Source organism: Delphinapterus leucas, chromosome 18 (genome assembly GCF_059928025.1).
Source record: "Delphinapterus leucas isolate spDelLeu-1000000601 "Yukka" chromosome 18, BTC_Dleu_Yukka2, whole genome shotgun sequence".
In the NCBI taxonomy this organism is placed as follows: domain Eukaryota; kingdom Metazoa; phylum Chordata; class Mammalia; order Artiodactyla; family Monodontidae; genus Delphinapterus; species Delphinapterus leucas.
Genome location: NC_143146.1, coordinates 71,723,760 through 71,748,059, shown reverse-complemented (window position 1 = coordinate 71,748,059; position 24,300 = coordinate 71,723,760). Strand labels below are relative to the sequence as shown.

Sequence of the window (24,300 nt, the reverse complement as noted above, 5' to 3'; positions counted from 1 at the left end):
TGGAGGCGCGCTGACGCTAAGTGGATGAGCCGCAGCTCCCATGGATTTTAATAGCAGCTGGCCAGTGCCACCGCCTTCCGTGAATTGCTGCCCCCAAGTCGCTGCTTGGCCCCGGCTGTCCTGATCTCTGTTGACAAATGGTTGTCTTTACAGTCAAGCTACTAACTGTACTGTAATTAATGAACGTGCTAACTATTCTTCCCTACTCCCAGCACATTTGTCTAACTAACCTGTCACACATGGATGAGTGCAGTGTCTGCGTCAGCACCGAGGACGCTGGGAGCAGGGGTCCGGGAGGAGAGGGTGTTGGGCCTACAGCCGGGACCTGTGGGCTCTTTCTCGTTCAACTACCTTTACTAACGGTCAGGTGTCTGGAAATATGTTAATTTCTCCTTTCTTTTCTTAAAAAAAAAAAATCTCTTTAGGGGCTGAGCGGCCATTGGTCACTTCACTAGCCCCTGAGGGGATTGCCAGATTCGGATGCAGAAGGACAAGGGGCCCCAAGCTCTGAAAACTATTCCAGAAGCAGCATTCGGGGTGGTTAAAACCCCAGACTTTGAAGCTAGACAGGCCTGGTTTTGAATCCTAGGTCTGCCCCTTGCTTCCTGTGGTTTAACCGCTCTGCAGCGCAGTCTCCTCTTTTGGGCAATGGGAGGGATTATCTGTCCCCAGAGGGGTGTGTTGAACAGCACATGCACAAGCCAGGTCCCCAGGACACAGCTGCTCAGGGCTTCGGGTCCAGGATGGGTCTGGTCTGGTGTTGGCCGGACCAGGGCCGGCTCCAGGCCAGGAGGCCGTTCTGTTAGGAATTCGGCATCCGGCGCGGGCCGCTGCGCCCCTCGCGCCCCCCGTGCGCTCCTCCCCCGTGCCCCTGGCCTCCCTCTCTTTCTGTTCTGTCTCAGCAGCTCTCTGTTGAGATGAATGGCATTTCCAGAGGCTTCACCTCTGATAAGTGCTCCTCTGTAGCCGCAGCCAGAATCTTAATGTGCACGCTGTAATTTAATGGCCAGCTCGGCTGGCTGTTAAAACGCTCTCCTCCTGGGTGAAGTGGACTCGCTCCACCGGTACGCGCGCCCCGCCCGGGCGGCGTGTCTCCGGGAGCTCAGACGTGGAGGTCCCACCACGGGAAGAGTGACCCTCTTCCCAGGCGCCTTCTCAGCTTTCTATAAAGTGGAGCTGGCTGGGCATTCCGCTCCGCGCCCCCGCGCCCCATCCTGTTTGCGGGGCTCCTGAGGCTCGGGGAACAAGCCGGAGAGGCTGCTCCTTCCTGCTTTCCTGCGTTCCTGACACCTGGCAAGATCGCCACGGACGCCCTGGGCTGACCGCGTAGGATTCTGTTGATGCTGTTTTCTGTGTGCCTGCAGATCCTGGCGCAAGCTCAGACGCCACAGACATAAACACTGGAGCAGAAGGAGGTCAGGATGAGCCTTAAAGACATCAGGCTGTAAGATACAGAGAATTCTTTAAAGCTGGGCGTTTACAATCTGGAATTATAAGTGGTGAACAGTCACAACACGGCAGCAGACGCATCGGGCACTCCTCACCCCACCCCTACCCTGCCCCAGTCTTTCTTTATGGAACAGTGTCCCTCAACCACGTGACAACTGTGGAAAGCACCAGGTCCTTTCATTTTCCTGCAGTCTGGTGGTCCTAGGAGTAGATATCTGACCAGCCTGGGGCCAATGGGATTGTCCTAATAGTTCACTGAGAAGAGTCAGCCCTTTACAGGTGACAGAGCTGTAAGACATAAAACTCCAGAGTTGGAGGTGGAGGTATTTTCCACTGTGTGGAGAAAACTGGTCTGCAGAGAGAACATGGCTGCTGAGTTGTGAGAAAGTGGAGAGAGAAAGAGAGAGATTGAGACAGAGAACTCCGTTTGAGAGGCCCAACCTCATCTCTGCTCTTTTCAGTGTTTGGTTGTTCAGCTCCTTGGATTCTTTGAGTCAATAAATTTCCCTTTTTTGCCCAAGCTAGCTTGAGCTAAGTTTCTATAGTTTGCAACTAGAGTACTTTTCAAGGAGCCTGGCCTTCACTTCTGATGCACTGTCACTAAGACAGCAGGGGTCTTAGAAGGGCTAACACTTTATGGGGACCAGACCCCTTGTCTACTGGGACCTAAGCGTTCCCTGACACTTACAAATGAGATCTCATTGAGGTGAACACACAAATCTTGCCAGTGCCCAGCCCCTAAGCAATCTTGTAAAGATTCCACACGTTGTGAAGTGCCCCAGGCACTTGAGAACTCAAGAGCATCATGACCAGCCAGGGCTGCCCTTGCTACTGGCCTCTGTGCATCCAAGCTCCAAACGCTTCGGTCCTCCATGGACCCCCATGGACCTCTTTCACTCAAGCTGGCCTCAGCTGCTTTAGGTATGAGGACTGTGTGATCTCTTCCCTGCACTGGCCTCTCCCACAGCAAGATGCAAATCCTGCTGCCACTAACTAGAGTGGCCAATGTTCTCTTTCTTTCTACTTTCTTTCTTTTTGTTGTTGTTGTTTCTGGCTGTGTGGCATGCGGGGATCTTAGTTCCCTGACCAGGGATCGAACCCGTGCCCCCTGCATTGGGATCGTGGAATCTTAACCACGGGACTGCCAGGGAAGTCGCCCAATGTTTTCTTTCGAAGTGAGGTTTTGATAAAAGCTCTTCTTCATCACTGCCAAATAGATGTTGAGCCTGGGATGAAGTTTGCAGAATCTTGCATTTTCTGTGTAACTTCCGAGGGCAGAAAACTGTCCTATAAGATGCCAGGCCACCACCTACCTCACTCAGCAGGTTCCCTCTTACACCTTCTCTCTACTCTTATTATTATGCTGAGAAGATTCCAGGGAAGTAGCTCAGTAATTACCTCAGAGAAGCCAGTGGTTAACAATCCTTCCTGTGTGGAAGTTTTCCTAGGTGACCCCCTTTCTGCTCCTTATCTAAGTTCTTTAGTTTAATTTTAATTCTCTTGTTGCTTGTTTCCTGTGGAAACAGAGGCATCAGCCGTCCACCTCATCATCATTCATTCATTCATCCAGGGCTTATTACTTGGCCGCTACTCTGCACCCCGCCACATGTCAAGTAGTTATTTTTTTCCGAGGAATTCAAGGAAAGAAAGAAAGACAGTACTCTGGACACAGACCTTTTAGGTGCTCAATAAATAAAAAACATGCTTCACTTTTTCTTCCCTTCCTGCCTCTCTCCTGAGCCCTGCTTCTTCTGGCAGGACACGCTGAGCCAGGGTACTTTGGTGGCTATTTAAAAAAAAAGAAGAAGAAGCGCTGGGACCTTTGGAAATTCTAATGATGAAAGGCAGAGTCCAGCCCTCACTTCCCCTTCCTGCACAGTGCGGGCCTGGGTGCCACAGAGCTGATCGGTCCTTGCTGGGAGCCTGAAACGAACATGGATTACGAAACCCTGGGCAATATTGTCCTGCTGGCCATCGTCACCCTCATCAGTGTAGTCCAGAACGGTAAGGGAATCCCCTCCCTCAGGGTAGAGTTTGTTTCTAGTTGTTTGAAAGTCAGGCTTACAGTTGTGTGTGTGTGTGTGTGTGTGTGTGTGTACACTTTTGTCTTTATGTGTATTTGTATCTTTATTTGAATGTATAGGGGTTTGTGCCTTTCTGCATGAATTTAGGTTTTTCCTTCTCCCAATCGTTCTTTCGCTTTAATGGGGATGATTAATCATGTCTGTAGAGCCAGGGCAGCAAGCTGTACAAAAAACTGTCACTGGAGTGTCTGCAATCAGCATTTTAACTATGAATTACTGTGGCCAGAGACCAGTTGGAGGGCAGGAAGGCTGGAAAGGGACAATCAGATATATGTTCACCCAGACGCTGGGTTATACTAATTGCAGCTGGGCGCTCTTCACCTGTCACCTGTAGGCTAAAAAAAAGGAAATTTGTGTGGTGTGAGGGGGATTTCACCTTAACATTATTTTACCTCGGTATTGCTTTTTTTTTTCTTTTGAAGAAACATGTCCTTTGCAATACTTTCTTTTTCTCTAGCAATGCGTAATTTTTGAAGCATTTTTTGGTAGGCATTATGTACTTACATAAAGGGAGAGAGAGACCGGGGAGGATTTTCTTGTTTGGGGTTTGCATTTCCATTAACTCTGCTATCACTTAAACCAAGCAAGAGACCTAGAACTGAAAATGCCAGGACTGGGTAGAACTTTCTCTTTAAAGTTCTGAGCTAGGACTGCCTCAGGCTCTCTCTATCAGTACGGCCAGTGTCTTTGGGATTTGCAGTTTACGAAGGTAGAGAAAAAAGGAGAGGAATGACTAAGGGCAGCTCTGTAACTTAATGGTAATTACTGAATGTTCACACCCTGGCACACTTTGGAAACTTGGGTATTCGATCAATTGGGCATATTCGGATATTTTCCCCCAACTTGAGTGTGGACAGAGGCTGGTGATGAGTAAGGCTTCCCATGGTCTCCCCGCCACCAGAGAGTGGCCAACTTTGCATACTCCGAGTATGTTTCCTCCATGGAACAACACGTTTTGTTTTTCTTTTTTGAATTTTATTTTATTTATTTTTTATACAGAAGCTTCTTGTTAGTTATCTATTTTATACATATCAGTGTATATATGTCAATCCCAATCTCCCAATTCATCCCACCACCACCACCCCTCCCGCCACTTTTCCCCCTTGGTGTCCGGAACAGCACTTGGCAGCTTTCTGACCCAAACATTTTCATTCTAAATCTCACACGACAGAGTTGCAGCTCAGAGAGGGGACGAGGGGCCGGTTGAGGCTGCCACAGTCTCAGGCCATTGCTGTTTCATGTTAGGGCTCGCTTAGTCTTGTCAGTTACCAAGGGATTCATTCATTCGACCTGCATACACCCACAGGGACCCTGCTCTGTCCAGGAAGGGTCCCGCATCCATGAGGATGTAGCAGTGAACAAGAAAGCTAGGTTCCTGCCTCCCAGGAAAGGAAAGGCTGGCAGGAAAAGATGGGCAGGCGGTAAGCGGGAAGCCTGCAGTGATGCTTCCGGTGCCCGTGGAGGCAGTTGTATGGGTGCAGGCGGGCGCTGCTTGTTCAGCTCTCCCCCTCCGGCCCTCCCCCGGATACCTGTCAATCTCGGTGACAGTGGACGGGAGCCAGGGTCCCCTCGGCCGCCTGTGCAGATGGGGCTGAGCAGAGGTTCGAGTGCGCCCTGAGCTGCTCCCTGTTGGTCCAGGCTGAGTCAGCGGAAGCTGGAGGGTCTCCTCCCGTGAGAACAGACTCTTTTCATCTCTCCTGAGATGCCCCAGGACCTGGCCCTGGTCTGTCCAGGGGGTCCCGGGCTTTTGCATAGAAGCCCAGCAAACCCGGAGCAGACGTGAGGTGGGCGGTGAGATTTCTAATTATTTTTGGCAGATGAGATTAAGTCTTCTTCTTTGGTGCAAAGGGGGAGGAGAGATTACAGATGGCCACATGTCTGAGTTTGAACCGCAGTCTTTCGGCCAGCCATTTCAGATAGATAACGACAGGGCACAGTGTCCTCCCTGACACAGTCCCATGAACTGAAGAGGCTTCCTGCGGGGGGGAGACAAGTGTGGACCAGCTACTGCTTTGGGCTGGAGACTTTTCATCCTGGGCACACAGATGACTGGGGTGCATGTGTAGCGGTGTGGACAGCACGGCCCCAGCCTCACAGCCTCTGTCCCTCCCCATCCAATCCCCCCAGTTCCCTTTCACAGCGTTGTCTCACCCATGCTCGGGGGAGAAGACATGCTCCTGCCCTTTTGAAGCCACAGAAGGAGCCCTTGCCTCCCGCTCAGAGGCTTAGGATCAGCCCTGCTCCCCTCTGAGGCAGAGACCAGGGCTCCCATGTAATGCTGAGATCACCCTGTGAGGACTTTTTGTTTCTAACTGTTAAATGTGCCCGTGCAGGGAAACAAGAACAATGCAAATGACTTGGAAGGTAACACCTCTACCTGTTTTAACCGTTGAGATTTTAGGCAAACACAAAGGTCCTAACGTTGGTCCAGAACTTCTCTTTGCAATTCTAATTAACCTCGATGTTGCAGCCACAGGTCTACCTTATTGAGTGCGGAAAATATGCAAAAACTCTGTCCCCACCCCAATTACACTGGATACCCTTTCTGTTAGCTTTAGGAACTATTTACATGTTGCTGCCAGGCATGGCACACTCTGTCTTTGTCCCAAGACAAGGAGGTCAGTCCCTGTGTCTGTGACAGTGTTGGAGAGCTCTGCGCTCTCGGTACATTGTGTGAGCCTGATTCCCCAGGGGAGGGGCCAGAGCCCACCCGCCTGGTGGAACCTCCTCCTCTGCCTCCCAGACGCTCGTTAGTCATCAAGATCTTTGAGCTCGTGGCCCTCTTCCAGCTTGATCCAGCAGAACCCACGTTTGGAAATGCAGACCAAGTTTAGAGTAACTCGTTCCAAGAGACCTGGACCAGAACTGCCAAAGCCTGGTTTCCCGGGGAGTGTAGAGAGATGGATTTCCTATGCGTAGCACCCAGAGGGCCTCCAACTTCTTGGCCAAGGTGCCAGCAGCTTGGCCATGAAGCAAACCTGGGAAACACAGATTTAGAGAGAGTGATTTCCATAGGAAGCCAAACTAATTAGACTGGGAGGAGAGGGTGAGCTGCGGGGAGGGACCCGGGCCTCGTGCGCGGAGACCTGAATGGTGACAGCAGAAATCTTCTTTACAGCATCCTCAAGAGCCCCTACTGAACACTCGCCTGACGGAGGGCTCACAACGCACTGGCCTCGCCCTTCCCATTGTTAAGTGTATTGAGAATCTGCTTTGTGTCAAGTATGGTGCTGGGCATAATATTATCTCATTTAATCCTTGCACCCTATGAAATATATAGTATTATATTTCTTTGTTTTTTATTTTTAATTTTTTTAAACATCTTTATTGGAGTATAATTGCTTTACAATGGTGTGTTAGTTTCTGTTTTATAACAAAGTGAATCAGCTATACATAAACATATATCCCCATATCGCCTCCCTCTTGCGTCTCCCTCCCACCCTCCCTATCCCACTCCTCTAGGTGGTCACAAAGCACTGAGCTGATCTCCCTGTGCTATGCGGCTGTTTCCCACTAGCTATCTATTTTACATTTGGTAGTGTGTATATGTCCATGCCACTCTCTCACTTCATCCCAGCTTACCCTTCCCACTCCCCGTGTCCTCAAGTCCATTCTCTACGTCTGTGTCTTTATTCCTGTTCTGCCCCTAGGTTCCTCAGAACCATTCTTTTTTAGATTCCATATATATGTGTTAACATACGGTATTTGTTTTTCTCTTTCTGACTTACTTCCCTCTGTATGACAGACTCTAGGTCCATCCACCTCACTACAAATAACTCAATTTCGTTTCATTTTATGGCTGAGTAATATTCCACTGTTATATGTGCCACATCTTCTTTATCCATTCACCTGTCAATGGACACTTAGGTTGCTTCCATGTCCTGGCTTAATTCACAGGTAAGCAAAGTGGAGCTTGGAGAGGTTAGACCATTGGTTGGAGGTTCCAGAGCCAGTAATGGTGAAACTGGGATTCAAACCTGCTCCAAAGGGTAGACCTTTACACAGTGTATTTTGTCTCGAATTCATTCATTCAAACTCTCACCACTCAGGAAGTGCTCTCTTATATGGAACTGAAATCCGCTGCCTTATAATTTCTATCCACTGGTGTGTCTGTTCTTTGGAAAAGCTTAGACTGTGCCTGCTGCTTCTGTGTTTACAAAGTCACCTGTAACATCCCTTCTTCAATGTATCATTCCTCATATGACTTGGTTTCCAGAGTCCCTTGTCATTGGGTTCCCCCTCCTACCCCACTCCCCAACTTGCCATGTTCTTTCTAAGATGCAGGTGGGTGTTTTCCATGCAGGGAAACTGTTCCCGAGATTCAGACACCAGTTCTGTTAGAATAATGGATGTGTGAATTGTTCTTTTGTATCACGCTGCTGGCTCATACTAACTTAATGAAAATCTCCAGAGCTTTTTATGTGATCCTGAGAAAGTTATTTACCTTCTCTGACCACCAGTTTCCTCAACAGAGAGATGGAGTTACTAATATCTTCTATGTGTGATGGTTGAAGGTATTGCCTGGGATAATTCACATAGGTAGAGTAGCCAGCAGAGCCCAGCATGTGGTACCGTTGCAGCCTTCTCTCTCCGTGTCTCTCTCTGTCTCTCTGGTTTGGCCTGATGTTAGCAGCCAGCCAAGAGAAGTGTGTGAGTGGTCTTTGCGTGCACAGTTTCTGTAACGTGGTCAAGGAAAATAGGAGTTGGAGTGTCAGTGTTTGGAGGAGTGGACAGAGGTGGCCCAACTCTTTCAAGTTTAGCTTAGAAGGAGGGGGAGGTAGATCCTAGTGGGATACAGGACTAAAGGCAGGCTTGTTTCTCTTTTGTTTTGAGGGTAGGAAAGATCTGAGTGTGTTTCAATGGTAAGGATTAGGAGGAAAACAGAGACTGAAGGTTCAGGAAATGGGGCAAACACTGATGAACAAAGACCTGAAGAGGGTGGCAGAAGCAGTGTCAGGGTTGCAGGTGGAGGGCTAAGGCTTGGAAAAGAGGAAGGGGTTTGTTCTCAGGCAAGGAGAGGAAGAAGAGAGGCAGACTCGGAGAAGGACGGCCACGCTGTGCAGTTGGTTGCAGAAATAACCTCAGACTTTCTTAATACTGTCTCTGTTTACATGTTCAGGGGCAAGGGATGTCACCTTGGGTTCTGGAAAGACAATGATCAGAATTTTCCACTGTATTCTGTGGTAAGAAGGGATGTCCAGAGTGGACAGTTGGACACTTAAACCCTGTGTAGTTGATGGAATCCCTGAAGTGAGCTTCTATGTGACAGTAGGAGGATAAACACACCCTCGAATGCCCAGCTGGAGTTGAATCCCAACCTCCCTGCTCCCCGGTGGAGTGACTCTGAGAAAGTTATTTAACCTCCCTGAGCCGTAGGGCCCTTGTCTACAAAGTGGGGACAGTACCACCCACTTCACGGAGCTGGTGCCAGGCCCAATAAAGGAGCATATGTCCAGTGCCTAACAGAGGGCCTTCAGACAAGCCAGCCCTGCAGCTCTGCTCAAAATGGGCACAGTTCTAGGAGAGGAATGTACTTTTGACAAAAAGGAAAACGTGAAGACTTTTATTCATGTACACAATGGATAAGGCATCCTTTTCATGTCTTTTTGAGGAGCCTAAGAGGAAGTTGATGGAAAGAAACCCTGTGAGTGGGTCCCTGACAATCACACTTTTCCCTTTCTCACTCTTGAAATAGGAGGAAAGGAATAAAATAGGAGGGGTGAGAGAGAGAGAGAGAGGGAGGGAGAGACCTCTATCCCGCCATCCCCACCATCCAGCCTACAGATTCTGTCCCCTCAGCATCTCTTAATCCCACAAGCATCACCCTAACCAGCTCCCTTCTGTCTTTCCCCTGTCCTGGGTCTCACCCCTTTAAACACTCACCATGCTAAAGACAGAGTGGCTTTCTGGCGATGCCACTCCTCAACTTACACCTGTCAGTAACTCCTTGTTGCTCTCAAGATGGAAATAAATTCAGAAGTTCTTAACGTGGCTCTCATCAAGGTCACGGTCATGCTGCTAAGTCCGGCAGGCACTTCTCAGCCACCGTCTTCTTCAGCCTTGGTTCACTTACTGCTTTCTCCCTGGGGCTCCCTCCGGCCACCCTGTCTGCACCCCCAGCGGCCCCTGTCGTGCTGTGCCTTCTCTTTCGTACACAGCTTGGCACACTGTGTCGTTTTAATTTTTGCATTTTGTTTACTGTGTGTGGTCTGTCTTCTCTTCTTGTATCCTTGCCAGAACGTAAGCTCCTCAGGCCAAGGCTCTTTGTGTGTTTTGTTCTCAGACGTAAGCTGAGTGTCTGGCACACGGCAAGTGATAACAGAGAAATGTCATTGAAAGAACAATTCACCACCTACCTCTTCGGTCTCATTTGTAATTGTACCAGGTTCCACTTCCCCACCACCAATAAGCTGGATGTACTGAACCCCAGAGGCTCTTGCCTCTGGACCTTTGCACATGCCATTACACTGGAGTGGAGTGATCTCCTCTGCTTGCCACACTTGTTCTTCAGATTTTATCTTAAATATCACTTCCTCTAGGAATCCTTCTGTGTCCCAAACACTGAATTAAGTTGCCCCCTTTGACCCTCGATGGCTCTGTATTCTCACTCAGTCTGATCTTAGCACGAGTCACTCTGTAGTGTAATTTCTTTCCTTGGTTGTCTATTTCTTCCGCCTGTCGGATCCTTGAAAGTGAGGGTCGTGTCTTACCATTGAGTCACCAACACCAAATGCAGTGATTAATGGAGGGTAGCTGCTGAATAAATTTTTGCTCAGTTACATTTGATGGAGGACATTTAGGGCTCTTTAGATGTCAAGTTAAGGAACCGTCTAACATTCTAGTAAAATAATGGGATATGAGGCTCGTGAATGTTCTCCGTTATAAACCAAATCCAAACCTTTCCCTCTGGCAGGGTTCTTTGCCCACAAGTTGGAGCACGAAAGCAAGACCCATAATGGGTGGAGCTTCCAGAGGACGGGGACACTTGCCTTTGAACGGGTCTACACTGCCAAGTGAGTCCAAACCCTGACACTGCTAACTGACAGAGAGGGGGAATGGGCACAGGGCTGCATGTCTGTCCGGGTCAACCTTCCAAAGGCCGGGGAGGCGAGGTTCCCAGGGAAGCTTGAACTTCACCTGGGAGACTTTGGGGGCACTTTTCATCATCTTAGCAAGTGCTGGTGTGTAAAGAGAGGAAGCGGGGCTGTGAGATGGCGGGATGGAGCTCCGCCTGTTCGGGGACCTCTCAGCCAGTCATTCAGTCGTGGAGTTGACCGATTTTCTGGGGCGTTAGTCCAGAGGGGCTGCCGGGAAAACCAGCCATCGCTCACCCCCAGCTTCGGAAGCAACAGGTAGGGCCAGCTGACAGCTGCCTGCAGCCCCTCAGGTCCCCTCGGTGGGGTCTGGAGGGGACTCTAGTGCGTTTCCTAAGCCAGGTCTCCTGGTGCAACCAGAACGGAAAGAATGGGGGAATTATGCAATGGCTTCCCCACCTCTGCTGCTTTCCTTCCAAATGAAAAGGCTGTTTGAAAACACCTGAAGAACTCGGTGAAGGAGGCGGGTGCTATGTGGGATGCAAATCCAACATTCATTTCCCTCTCTGCTGAGCGCATTCAGACAGAGGGTTCAGCCAGCGGCCTGTCACCCGCTTCTCTGAGCCTGTGATTGGCCTGGGAGAAAGGGAGGCTGCAGCTCTGAGCTGGCCTTCGGCCTCGGCTTGGAGGTGACTTGGATGTCTCCAGAGATCCTTCCAAAGTGGGAGTCATGGCCACACAAGCAACGGCAGGAATAGCACAAGCAAATGCAGCCCCTCGAGGCCCCTCTGTCTCCCGTCGGCCCCAGCCCCTCAGACCCAGCACTCCTGCGCAGTCTGATTCCGAGGAAATCCCTTCCTGAACTACTTACAGGGAGATTTCCATCTTAAGATTCGGACCTTCGGTGTGTTAATTCTCAGAATCCATCGAAGAAGCGAAAGGATGTGATTTAAGCCATATTAGATGCTCACATTTACAGGACGTGGAGGAGAGCGTGTGCGGTGCCGTCAGCCCCTCTATGCTGTTTGCAGGGGAGATGGGAGAGGTCCCCTCAGACACACCCACGTGCAAGAGCGCAAGAGGGGCAAGGACAGTGTCCTCCGTCAGGGGTAACGCCAGAACCTCCCCCCACATGGAATCCAAAAGAACGTGAATACCATACTACCTGTTCGGAAAGAGAAGCTTCTTCCCGCCCAGATCACTACATTCTCACCGGCTGCCCCGTGTTCTTAGGGGCACAGCCGGGCTCGTCTGGAGAAGTGGTGCAGGGCTGCATGCAGCGGAATTTCTCGGTACCGGGTGAGAAGCTAAGTTTCCGTCCTGCCGAAAATGAAGAAGAACCGGGGCAGGCCAGGCCGCCTGGTGTCTGCCATTTCCCCCAGGAGTGAACTAGCTCTGCGTCTCAGAAGACGCCTCGCTGACGCCTGGTCCCCACTGCCAGCCTCCAGATGGCGTCCCTGATGTCCGAAGGCGCTAGAGCAGAGTGGTGGGTGATTGGTGCCACCTGGGGGTCCCCACCGCATGGGTGCTGCCGCCCAGCTCCCAAACCCACGTGACTTTCCCACTTACCCACCCCCGAGAGAGGGCCAGAAGAGGGAGGGGAGGGGAGAGAGCTGTGGAGAGGTCGGAGCTTTGGGGGGGGGGAGGGGGGAGCGGAGGGGAATTTTCTGTAATTAAAAGGTTGCCCAGACACTACTGTGGTTCTGTTACAAAGACTACTTCCTCCCTGACCCAGCTGGCAGCGCCCTGTGTGTGCCTGAGGTGGGTTGTGGAAGGTGCTGAAGATCAACACAGAGGCTGCCGCCTGCTGGCGACGCCAGGAGCCCCCAGTCTGTGTGCCCCAGCCAGGAAGCTACCAGGAAGGGCCTACCTGTTAGCCCGAAAGAAAGTCATCCCCAGTGATAGCTTCTCCAGGGGCCTCCAAAAGCACCAAAGAGGGGTACAAGAAGAGCCGTAGGGGTGTGAGAAGAAAAGAACATGTATCTTATGTTGCTATCTAAAAAATAGGAAATAGAACTTTACTCAATTTTAATATACAGATTGAGAGTAGGATGTGTATATAATTTGTACATAAATACACCCGTCATAGGGTTGCATGATCAAAACTCTTGGTTGATGGGGTGTGGGATCATAAATGTTTAGAGACTGCATAGAGGGAAAAATAGCAGAAAGAATAAATGATGCTGGTGGATTGAAATGGCTGATGCATGGTTTTCAGCATAAAGTATGACTGTTGAGTGATACAGAGAGTTCAAGATTTGGGGGCTGTTGGTAAACAGACGTCCCAGCCAGGTGAGGCCTTCAGCTCAGACTCAGCCTCGGTTAATGGGCTACTCTACCACCCATCTCCCTCGAGGGCAGAGCTGAGTCAGGGTTTGAGAGTTAAAAGGATCTCGACCTTGACTCTCTCTTCATGTGTCTAAAGCATAGGTCAAAGCCCTGTTCCCAGTTGATGAGCACAGCCAGAGCCGTCAAAGTTTGGTTTTTGGAGAAAAGTCTCAGTTAACTGACCTAAGATTCTTCTCCATGAGTGTGGGTGAGCACAGGTTGTGGAGAGAAGATGGGTCTCTGCAGATGTGTCATTTTCCAAAATGTGACCCATAGATTACAAGTTCATGGGCTGTTAACAGGTATTAAAGAAAAGAACAAGTTCTGTACAGCAAGACTTTTGAGAAACTTTAAAGTACTAAGACACTGTGATTCTTGGTTCTACAAGAAGGGGAGGTCTTATTTAACTACAGACACCCCTCCTTTTTTTTTTTTCTAGAGCATATCAAAGGTTTAGAGTTTCACAAGATGCATTTTGGTAAATGACACCCTGAGGTCCCTTCTGCCCCAACACTTCTCAGAATCCACTCTGGACTCACTTCCAAGTAGCAGGGACTTGTGAATGGTTTGAAGGTGATACATCTACATTGGTTCTATTCATTAGTATTGATACTATTACTGTTATTATTGATATTTACTTATTTACATATCTATTTATTTAAAGTTCTATTGCAATATAGTTGATTTACAATGTTGTGTTAGTTTCAGGTGTAGAGCAAAGTGATTCAGTTATATATATATATATATGTATATACACACACACACATATGTATTCTTATTTAGATTCTTTTCCCTTATAGGTTATTGCAAGGTATTGAGTAGAGTTCCCTGCGCTATACAGTAGGTCCTTGTTGGTTATCTATTTTATATATAGTAGTGTGTATATTTTAATCCCAAACTCCTAATTTATCCCTCCCGTATTTACTTATTTTAAATAAACCCAAATTAACTAGCAAAACATTAAGTGCTTCTATATCTCATTCTTAAAGGTGGAGAAAAATGAAAGGGAAAATTGCAATGAATCCTTTTCTCCATAAAAACACTGGCAGTTGCGGTGCATCCAATTGAACACAGCACAGTGAATTGTTGAGAGATCTGCTGAGTAGCTCGTAGTTAGACCTCAAGAAATGACAGACAAAGTGGGTTTGTCAGTTTTGTCCTGCAGAAAAAATGGCACAAAAGAATATTTGGAATAACAATAATTTGTCAGTAGGAAAGACATTTCCATTGGGGGTTATAAGAAGGAAGAGGTTGGAGGAATAATAGCCACCATTTATTGAATGCTTACTATGAGCCTGGCGCTGCTTTCTCTCATTTTATTCTCGCAACAGCCAAGGAGGTATCCATAAATACTCATGTCTCCATTCACCTTCAATTGATGAGGAGACTGAAACTCAGTGAGGCTGGGAAATGCACCCACAATCGCACAGTCAAAAAGTGGCAGCCGGGAGACCTTCAAGATGGTGGAAGCGTAAGACGTGGAAATCACCTTCCTCCCCACAAATACATCAGAAATACATCTACATGTGGAACAACTCCTACAGAACACCTACTGAACGCTGGCAGAAGACCTCAGACCTCCCGAAAGGCAAGAAACCCCCCACGTACCTGGGTAGGGCAAAAGAAAAAAGAAAAAACAGAGACAAAAGAATAGGGACGGTACCTGCACCAGTGGGAGGGAGCTGTGAAGGAGGAGAGGTTACCACACACTAGAAGCCCCTTCGCGGGAGGAGACTGCAGGTGGCGGAGGGGGGAAGCTTCGGAGCCGCGGAGGAGAGCGCAGCCACAGGGGTGCGGGGAGCAAAGCGGAGAGATTCCCGCACAGAGGATCGTGCCGACCGGCACTCACCAGCCCGAGAGGCTTGTCTGCTCACCCATCGGGGCGGGCGGGGCTGGGAGCTGAGGCTCGGGCTTCGGTCGGATCGCAGGGAGAGGACTGGGGTTGGCGGCGTAAACACAGCCTGAAGGGGGCTAGTGCGCCACGGCTAGCCGGGAGGGAGTCCGGGGAAAAGTCTGGACCTGCCTAAGAGGGAAGGGGCCACCGTTTTGGGGTGCGCGAGGAGAGGGGATTCAGAGAGCCTCTTAAAGGAGCTCCAGAGACGGGCGCAAGCCGCGGCTATCAGCGTGGACCCCAGAGGCGGGCATGAGATGCTAAGGATGCTGCTGCCGCCACCAAGAAGCCTGTGTGCGAGCACAAGTCACTCTCCACACCTCGCCTCCCGGGAGCCTGTGCAGCCCGCCACTGACAGGGTCCCGTGATCCAGGGACAACTTCCCTAGGAGAATGCATGGCGCACCTTAGGCTGGTGCAACGTCATGCCAGCCTCTGCCGCCGCAGGCTCGCCCCGCATCCATACCCCTCCCTCCCTCCCCCCGGCCTGAGTGAGCCAGAGCCCCCAAATCAGCGGCGCCTTTAACCCCGTCCTGTCTGAGCAAAGAACAGACACCTTCAGGTGACCTACACGCAGGGGCGGGGCCAAATCCAAAGCTGAACCCCAGGAGCTGTGCGAACAAAGAAGAGAAAGGGAAATCTCTCCCAGCAGCCTCGGGAGCAGTGGATTAAATCTCCACAATCAACTTGATGTACCCTGCATCCGTGGAATGCCTGAATAGACAACGAATCATCCCAAATTGAGGAGACGACTTTGGGAGCAACGATATATATATATATATTTTTCCTTTTTCTCTTTTTGTAAATGTGTGTGTGTATGCTTCTTTGTGTGGTTTTGTGTGTATAGCTTTGCTTTTACCATTTGTCCTAGGGTTCTGTCTGTCCGTTTGTTGTGGGTTTTTTTGGTATAGATTTAGCACTTGTTATCATTGGTGGATTTTTTTTTTTTGGTTTGATTGCTCTCTTCTTTCTTTTTTTTTCATTTTCTATTACTTTATAATTTAAAAATTTTAAAAATAATTTCTTAATAACTATTTTATTTTATTTTTTTCTTTCTTTCTTTCTTCCTTTTCTTCTGAGCTGTGTGGCTGACAGGGTCTTGGTGCTCTGGCCGGGTGTCAGGCCTGTGCCTCTGAGGTGGGAGAGCCAAGTGCAGGACATTGGTCCACCAGAGACCTCCCAGCTCCATGTAATATCAAACGGTGAAAGCTCTCCCAGAGACCAACATATCAATGCTAAGACCCAGCTCCACTTAATGACCAGCAAGCTACAGTGCTGGACACCCTATGCCAAACAACTAGCAACACAGAAGCACAACCGCACCCATTAGCAGAGAGGCTGCCTAAAATCATAATAAGGTCACAGGCACCCCAAAACAGACCACTGGATGCAGCCCTGCCTACCAGAAAGACAAGATCCAGCCTCATCCACCAGAACACAGGCACCAGTCCCCTCCACCAGGAAGCCTACACAACCCACTGAACCAACCATAGCCACTGGGGACAGACACCAAAAACAACAGGAACTACAAACCTGCAGACTGCGAAAAGAAGACCCTAAACACAGTAAGTTAAGCAAAATGAGAAGACAGAGAAACACACAGATGAAGGAGCAAGGAAAAAACCCACCAGACCAAACAAATGAAGAGGAAATAGGCAGTCTACCTGAAAAAGAATTCAGAGTAATGATAGTAAAGATGATCCAAAATCTTGGAAATAGAACGGAGAAAATACAAGAAACATTTAACAAGGACCAAGAAGAACGAAAGAGCAAACAAACAATGATGAACAACACAATAAATGAAAGTTGAAATTCTCTAGAAGGAATCAATAGCAGAATAACTGAGGCAGAAGAACAGATACGTGAGCTGGAAGATAAAATCGTGGAAATAACTATCACAGAGCAGAATAAAGAACACAGAATGAAAAGAATTGAGGACAGTCTCAGAGGCCTCTGGGACAACATTAAACACACGAACATTCGAATTATAGGGCTCCCAGAAGAAGAAGAGAAAAAGAAAGGGACTGAGAAAATATTTGAAGAGATTATAACTGAAAACTTCCCTAATATGGGAAAGGAAATAGTCAAGTCCAGGAAGTGCAGAGAGTCCCATACAGGATAAATCCAAGGAGAAACACACCAAGACACATATTAGTCAACCTATCAAAAATTAAATAAAAGAAAAAATATTAAAAGCAGCAAGGAAAAAACAACAAATAACGTACAAGGGAATCCCTATAAGGTTAACAGCTGATCTTTCAGCAGAAACTCTGCAAGTGAGAAGGGAGTGGCAGGACATATTTAAAGTGGTGAAAGGGAAAAACCTACATCCAAGATTACTCTGCCCAGCAAGGATCTCATTCAGATTCGATGGAGAAATTAAAACTTTACAGACAAGCAAAAGCTAAGAGAATTCAGCACTACCAAACCAGCTTTACAACAAATGCTAAAGGAACTTCTCTATCAGGAAACACAAGAGAAGGAAAAGATGTACAATAACAAACCCAAAACAATTAAGAAAATGGTAATAGGATCATACATATCGATAATTACCTTAAATGTAAATGGATTAAATGCTCCAACTAAAAGACATAGACTGGCTGAATGGATACAAAAACAAGACCTGTACATATGCTGTCTACAAGAGATCCACTTCAGACCTAGAGACACATACAGACTGAAAGTGAGGGGATGGAAAAAGATATTCCATGCAAATGGAAATCAAAAGAAAGCTGGAGTAGCAATTCTCATATCAGACAAAATAGACTTTAAAATAAAGACTATTAGAAGAGACAAAGAAGGACACTACATAATGAACAAGGGATCAATCCAAGAAGATGATATAACAATTCTAAATATTTATGCACCCAACATAGGAGCACCTCAATACGTAAGGCAAATGCTAACAGCCATAAAAGGGGAAATCGACAGTAACACAATCATAGTAGGGGAATTTAATACCCCACTTTCACCAATGGACAGATCATCGAAAATGAAAATAAATAAGGAAACACAAACTTTAAATGACACATTAAACCAGATGGACTTAATTGATATTTATAGGACATTCCATGCAAAAACAACAGAATACACTTTCTTCTCAAGTGCTCAAGGGACATTCTCCAGGATAGATCATATCTTGGGTCACAAATCAAGCCTTGGTAAATTTAAGAAAATTGAAATTGTATCAAGTATCTTTTCTGACCACATGCTATGAGACTAGATATCAATTACAGGAAAACAATCTGTAAAAAATGCAAACACATGGAGGCTAAACAATACACTACTTAATAACCAAGGGATCACTGAAGAAATCAAAGAGGAAATCAAAAAATACCTAGAAACAAATGACAATGAAAACACAACGACCCAAGACCTATGGGATGCAGCAAAAGCAGTTCTAAGAGGGAAGTTTATAGCAATCCTACCTCAAGAAACAAGAAACGTCTCAAATAAACAGCCTAACCTTACGCCTAAAGCAATTAGAGAAAGAACAAAAAACGTCCGAAGTTAGCAGAAGGAAAGAAATCATAAAAGATCAGACCAGAAATAAATGAAAAAGAAATGAAGGCAACAGTAGCAAAGATCAATAAAACTAAAAGCTGTTTCTTTGAGAAGATAAACAAAATTGATAAACCATTAGCTAGACTCATCAAGAAGAAAAAGAAGACTCAAATCAATCGAATTAGAAATGAAAAAGACAAAGTAACAACTGACACTGCAGAAACACAAAGGATCATGAGAGATTACTACAAGCAACTATATGCCAATAAAATGGACAACCTGGAAGAAATGGACAGATTCTTAGAAAAGCACAACCTTCTGAGACTGAACCAGGAAGAAGTAGAAAATATAAACAGACCAATCACAAGCACTGAAATTGAGACTGTGATTAAAAATCTTCCAACAAACAAAAGCCCAGGGCCAGATGCCTTCACAGGTGAATTCTATCAAACATTTAGAGAAGAGCTAACACCTATCCTTCTCAAACTCTTCCAAAATATAACAGAGGGAGGAACACTCCCAAACTCATTCTACAAGGCCACCATCACCCCCTGATACAACCAGACAAAGATGTCACAAAGAAAGAAGACTACAGGCCAGTATCACTGATGAACATAGATGCAAAAATCCTCAACAAAGTACTAGCAAACAGAATCCAACAGCACATTAAAAGGATCATACACCATGATCAAGTGGGATTTATCCCAGGAATGCAAGGATTCTTCAATATACGCAAATCAATGTGATAAACCATATTAGCAAATTGACAGAGAAAAACCATATGATCATCTCAATAGATGCAGAAAAAGGGTTTTACAAAATTCAACACCCGTTTATGATAAAACCCAGAAAGTAGGCATAGAGGGAACTTATCTCAACATAATAAAGGCCATATATGACAAACCCACAGCCAACATCATTCTCAGTGGTGAAAAACTGAAACCATTTCCACTAAGATCAGGAACAAGACAAGGTTGCCCACTCGCAGCACTATTATTCAACATAGTTTTGGAAGTTTTAGCCACAGCAATGAGAGAAGAAAAAGAAATAAAAGGAATCCAAATCAGCAAAGACGTAAACTGTCACTGTTTGCAGATGACTTGATACTATACATAGAGAATCCTAAAGACGCTACCAGAAAGCTACTAGAGCTAATCAATTAATTTGGTAAAGTAGCAGGATACAAAATTAATGCACAGAAATCTCTTGCATTCCTATACACTAATGATGAAAAATCTGAACAAGAAATTAAGGAAATGCTCCCATTTACCATTGCAACAAAAAGAATAAAATACCTAGGAATAAACCTATCTAAGGAGACAAAAGACCTGTATGCAGAAAACTATAAGATACTGATGAAAGAAATTAAAGACAATACAAACAGATGGAGAGATATACATGTTCTTGGTTTGGAAGAATCAACATTGTGAAAATGACTATACTACCCAAAGCAGTCTACAGATTCAATGCAATCCCTATCAAACTACCAACGGCATTTTTCACAGAACTAGAACAAAAAATTTCACAATTTGTATGGAAACACAAAAGACCACGAATAGCCAAAGCAATCTTGAGAAAGAAAAATGGAGCTGGTAGAATCAGGCTCCCAGACTTCAGACTATACTACAAAGCTACAGTAATTGAGATAGTATGGTACTGGCACAAAAACAGAAATCTAGATCAATGGAGCAGGATAGAAAGCCCAGAGATAAACCCACGCACATATGGTAACCTTATTTTTGATAAAGGAGGCAAGAACATACAATGGAGAAAAGACAGCCTCTTCAATAAGTGGTGCTGGGAAAACTGGACAGCTACATGTAAAAGAATGAAATTAGAACACTCCCTAACACCATACACAAAAATAAACTCAAAATGGACTAAAGACCTAAATGTAAGGCCAGACACTATAAAACTCTAAGGGGAAAACATAAGCAGAACACTCTGACATAAATCACAGCAAGATCCTTTTTGACCCAGCTCCTAGAGAAATGGAAATGAAAACTAAAATAAACAAATGGGACCTAATGAAACTTAAAAGCTTTTGCACAGCAAAGGAAACCATAAACAAGATGAAAAGACAGCCCTCAGAATGGGAGAAAATATTTGCCTATATTTTGAAGCAACCGACAAAGGATTAATCTCCAAAATTTACAAGCAGCCCATGCAGCTGAATATCAAAAAAACAACCCAATCCAAAAATGAGCAGGAGACCTAAATAGACATTTCTCCAAAGAAGATATACAGATTGCCAACAAACACATGAAAGAACACTCAGCATCACTAATCATTAGAGAAATGCAGATCAAAACTACAATGAGGTATCACCTCACACCAGTCAGAATGGCCATCATCAAAAAAATCTACAAACAATAAATGCTGGAGAGGGTGTGGAGAAAAGGGAACACTCTTGCATTGTTGGTGGGAACGTAAATTGATATAGCCACTATGGAGAACTGTATGGAGGTTCCTTAAAGTGCTAAAAATAGAACTACCATAAGACACAGGCATCCCACTACTGGGCATATACCCTGAGAACACGATAATTCAAAAAGAGTCATGGACCACAATGTTCATTGCAGCTTTATTTACAATAGCCAGGACGTGGAAGCAACCTAAGTGTCCATCAACAGATGAATGGATAAAGAAGATGTGGCACATATAACAGTGGAATATTACTCAGCCATAAAATGAAACGAAATTGAGTTATTTGTAGTGAGGTGGATGGACCTAGAGTCTGTCATACAGAGTGAAGTAAGTCAGAAAGAGAAAAACAAATACTGTATGCTAACACATATACGTGGAATCTAAAAAAAAAAATGGTTATGAAGAACCTAGGGGCAGGACAGGAATAAAGATGCAGACATAGAGAATGGACTTGAGGACGTGGGGAGGGGGAAGGGTAAGCTGGGACGAAGTGAGAGAGTGACATGGGCATATATACACTACCAAATGTAAAATAGATAGCTAGTGGGAAGCAGCCACATAGCACAGGGAGATCAGCTTGGAGCTTTGTGACTACCTAGGGGGTGGGATAGGGAGGGTGGGAGGGAGATGCAAGAGGGAGGAGATATGGGGATATATGTTTATGTATAGCTGATTCACTTTGTTATAAAACAGAAACTAACACACCATTGTAAAGCAATTATACTCTAATAAAGATGTTAGAAAAAGAAGAAGATTAAAGGTGGTAAAGACAATATAAAATTAAACATTTTAATACTGAAAAAAAAAAAAAGTGGCAGCCCCGAGTGGGACCCAGGCTTTGTGACTTTAGGGACCACACGAGTGACCTCTAAGGTCTCTAAAGGCAGCTGTATCACTGACCAAAGGACAAAAGCTGCTTGAGTTCAGCGCAGCAGCAGCCCTCTGGTGAGGAGGGACATGTGTGCACGCAGCTGTGGATGGAAGATGTGTCAGAGGTCCTGGATGGGGAGAGGGACAGGCTTGAGCCAGAGTGGGGGTTAGGTTTCTGGGTGTATTCTGGAAATCCAGAGAAGAGCCCATTTTCTTAGAGTTGGGAGAATTTCGTTCAATTCCAGGCAGACTGTGTTGTACCAGGGCCCATGGTGACTTGATATAAGAGGCAGGAATGATTGAATGGCTGATCTAATGCCACGTCACTAGACACTTCTATGAGCACATCCCTTGGACAATAAAGAATTTTTTAAAATTTTGCATCACCCAGACAAAATCACAACTTCAAAACAAACAAAACAGAAGCATGAGAATGAGAGGAAGCAGGGGAGAGCTTTGATATTAATAAATTTTCAAACTGTTGGAGCGTCGGGTATTAGATCCCATCAGACATGGAACATTATTCAACTAAATAAAAGGGAATGTTCTCTCTAGTTTTCTGGAACTGGGAGATGGATCTTCTCTCAGTCCTGAGGCTGCAGTTTTGTGTCTCTAATGAGGTGTAAGAATAGATGTGATGCATTTGCTTAGCGGCTGCTACAGTTATCACTTTGGGGCTTGTTTACTCACTAAGTGCTTCACCGCAAATGGCAGATTTGTAAGGGACTCCCGCCCTTTGGAGTTCTTACTGTGTCCATAGATCAATGGAAATCCTGGGTATCCAGAGCCCCCAGCAGTGTCATCAGGGCTCTTCTGGCTCTCCTGTGTCTATCCAGGACAGGGTACATTGGTTTCTTACCTTTTCCATTTGTTGACTTCTCCAGTAAAGGATTTTTTGACCATCAGAAAGATCTGAAGGCCCCCGTGACCCAACCTCTGGGTTCTCTGCAGGGGACAGACCAAAGGCTGGTCATTCCAGGGTTCTCAGTGGTACCAACTGAATTGTGAGACCCTATTGGTTTGAACGAGGCTTCAAGGCTGATTTTTAGGAGGAGCTTTATGAGAACCAGGTCAGGAAGGATCCAGATGAAGAATCCAAGGAAGGAATTTGGATAAAAGGCCAAATGTAATTTGAAAATTGCATCTTTGCTTTTACCTATACAGTTCGAATTACCTTAGACCAGTGGTTCTCAAACTTGAGTATGTATCAGAATCACCTGGGGGGCTGTTAAAACTCTTGCTGGGCCCACCCTCAGAGTTTTTAATTCCTTAGGTCCAAGGAAGGCATTAACATTTGCATTTTCAACAAGTTCCATGGTGATTCTGATGTGGCCTCTGGTCCAGGGGCCACACCTTGAGAACCAGTACATTAGACCATCGACTCTTAGAGCTTAAGTGGATCTCAGAGTTACTCTGTATTAGCCTCTTAGTTTAACTGGTAAGGAAACTAAGTCCAGAGAGATTGCTTTGCCAGTGACAAACAGCAGGTTAATGTCAGGTGGGGGACGAAATCCTAGTCACCAAATCCTTCCTGCTCTATTGCATTGCCTCTCCTCTTTTGAGTCTTCTTGTGTTGTGTTTCCATGGATGTGCATGTTGATTGTTCTGATCTAGGCTGTAAACTCGAGAACACTTGCTATTTGCTTTAGTGCAGGCATCCCTCCTTTTATTGTGCTTCACAGACACTGGGGTTTTTTGTTTTTGTCTTTTTTACAAATTGAAGGTTTGCAGCAGCCCTGCATTGTCGGATGATGGTTAGCATTTTTTAGCAATAACATATTTTTAAATTAAGGTATGTACCTTGTTTTTTAGACATAATGCTATTGCACATACAGTGGACTACAGTATAGCATAAACATCACTTTTATGTGTACTGGGAAACAAAAGCATTCCTGTGAGTTGCTTTATCTGGTATTTGCTTCATCGTGGTGGTGTGGAACTGAAGCCACGCTATTTCTGAGGTGTTCCTGTAGAGTCGAAGAGGTAACACACCTGGTTTTAGAGTCGTACTGACCAGGCTGTGAATCCTGGCTTTGCTACTCTGTAGCTGGGTGACCCTGGGCAAGTTATTCAACTTCTCCAAGATTCAGTGTCTCATCTGAAACATGAGACTAATTGTGGTAGGTCGAATAATGACCCCCAAAGGTGTTCACACCCTAATCTCGGGAACATGTGAATGGGTTATGTTACGTGGCAGGGAGGAATCAAGGTTGCTAACCAGCTGAATTTAAGTTCAATTTAAGAGATTATTCTGGATTATCTGGGTGGGACCCAATGTAATCACAAGGGTCCTTCAAATGTGGAAGAAGGAGGCAGAAGAGTTGGTGTCGCAAAGAAAACATGATCAGACATTTCTGGTTTTGAGGTTGGAAGGGTCCACAAGCCAAGGAATGCAGGCGATCTCTAGAAGCTGGGAAAAGCAAGGAAACAGAAGCGATGCATCTCCAGAAGGAATGCAGCCATGTGGACACCTTCATTTTGGCCCAATGAGACCGATTTCAGACTTCTGACCTCCAGATAATCAATTGTCTTGTTTTAAGCCACTGAGCTTGTGGCTAGTTGTCCCAGTAGCCCCAGGAAACACATGCAGTCACCATGTGTGCTCACAGGATTGCTTGAGTTTAAAGGAGACCAAGGGTGTAAGACACCAGCACGGGAGTGAGGACTGAGCGCTGCACAAGGCCACTGCTCCAGCAACCTGCTGTCCGCAGCGC

At 46.2% G+C, this 24,300-nt stretch overlaps 1 protein-coding gene across 3 annotated transcripts in view; it reads left to right on the top strand.

Annotated features, from left to right (window-relative positions):
- The first annotated feature begins 3,320 nt into the window (after window positions 1-3,320).
- ALOX5AP (arachidonate 5-lipoxygenase activating protein) overlaps window positions 3,321-24,300 on the top strand; it is a 33,389-nt gene continuing 12,409 nt past the window's right edge. For 2 of the 3 annotated variants that reach the window (XM_089899680.1, XM_022574591.2), the window contains exons 1-2: window positions 3,321-3,453; window positions 10,447-10,546. In XM_089899680.1, the coding sequence (XP_089755806.1) occupies window positions 3,384-3,453; window positions 10,447-10,546 (170 nt within the window). In that variant the 5' untranslated portion in view covers window positions 3,321-3,383. The remainder of the gene's footprint in view (window positions 3,454-10,446; window positions 10,547-24,300) is intronic. The other variant, XM_022574590.2, reaches the window with a different exon arrangement.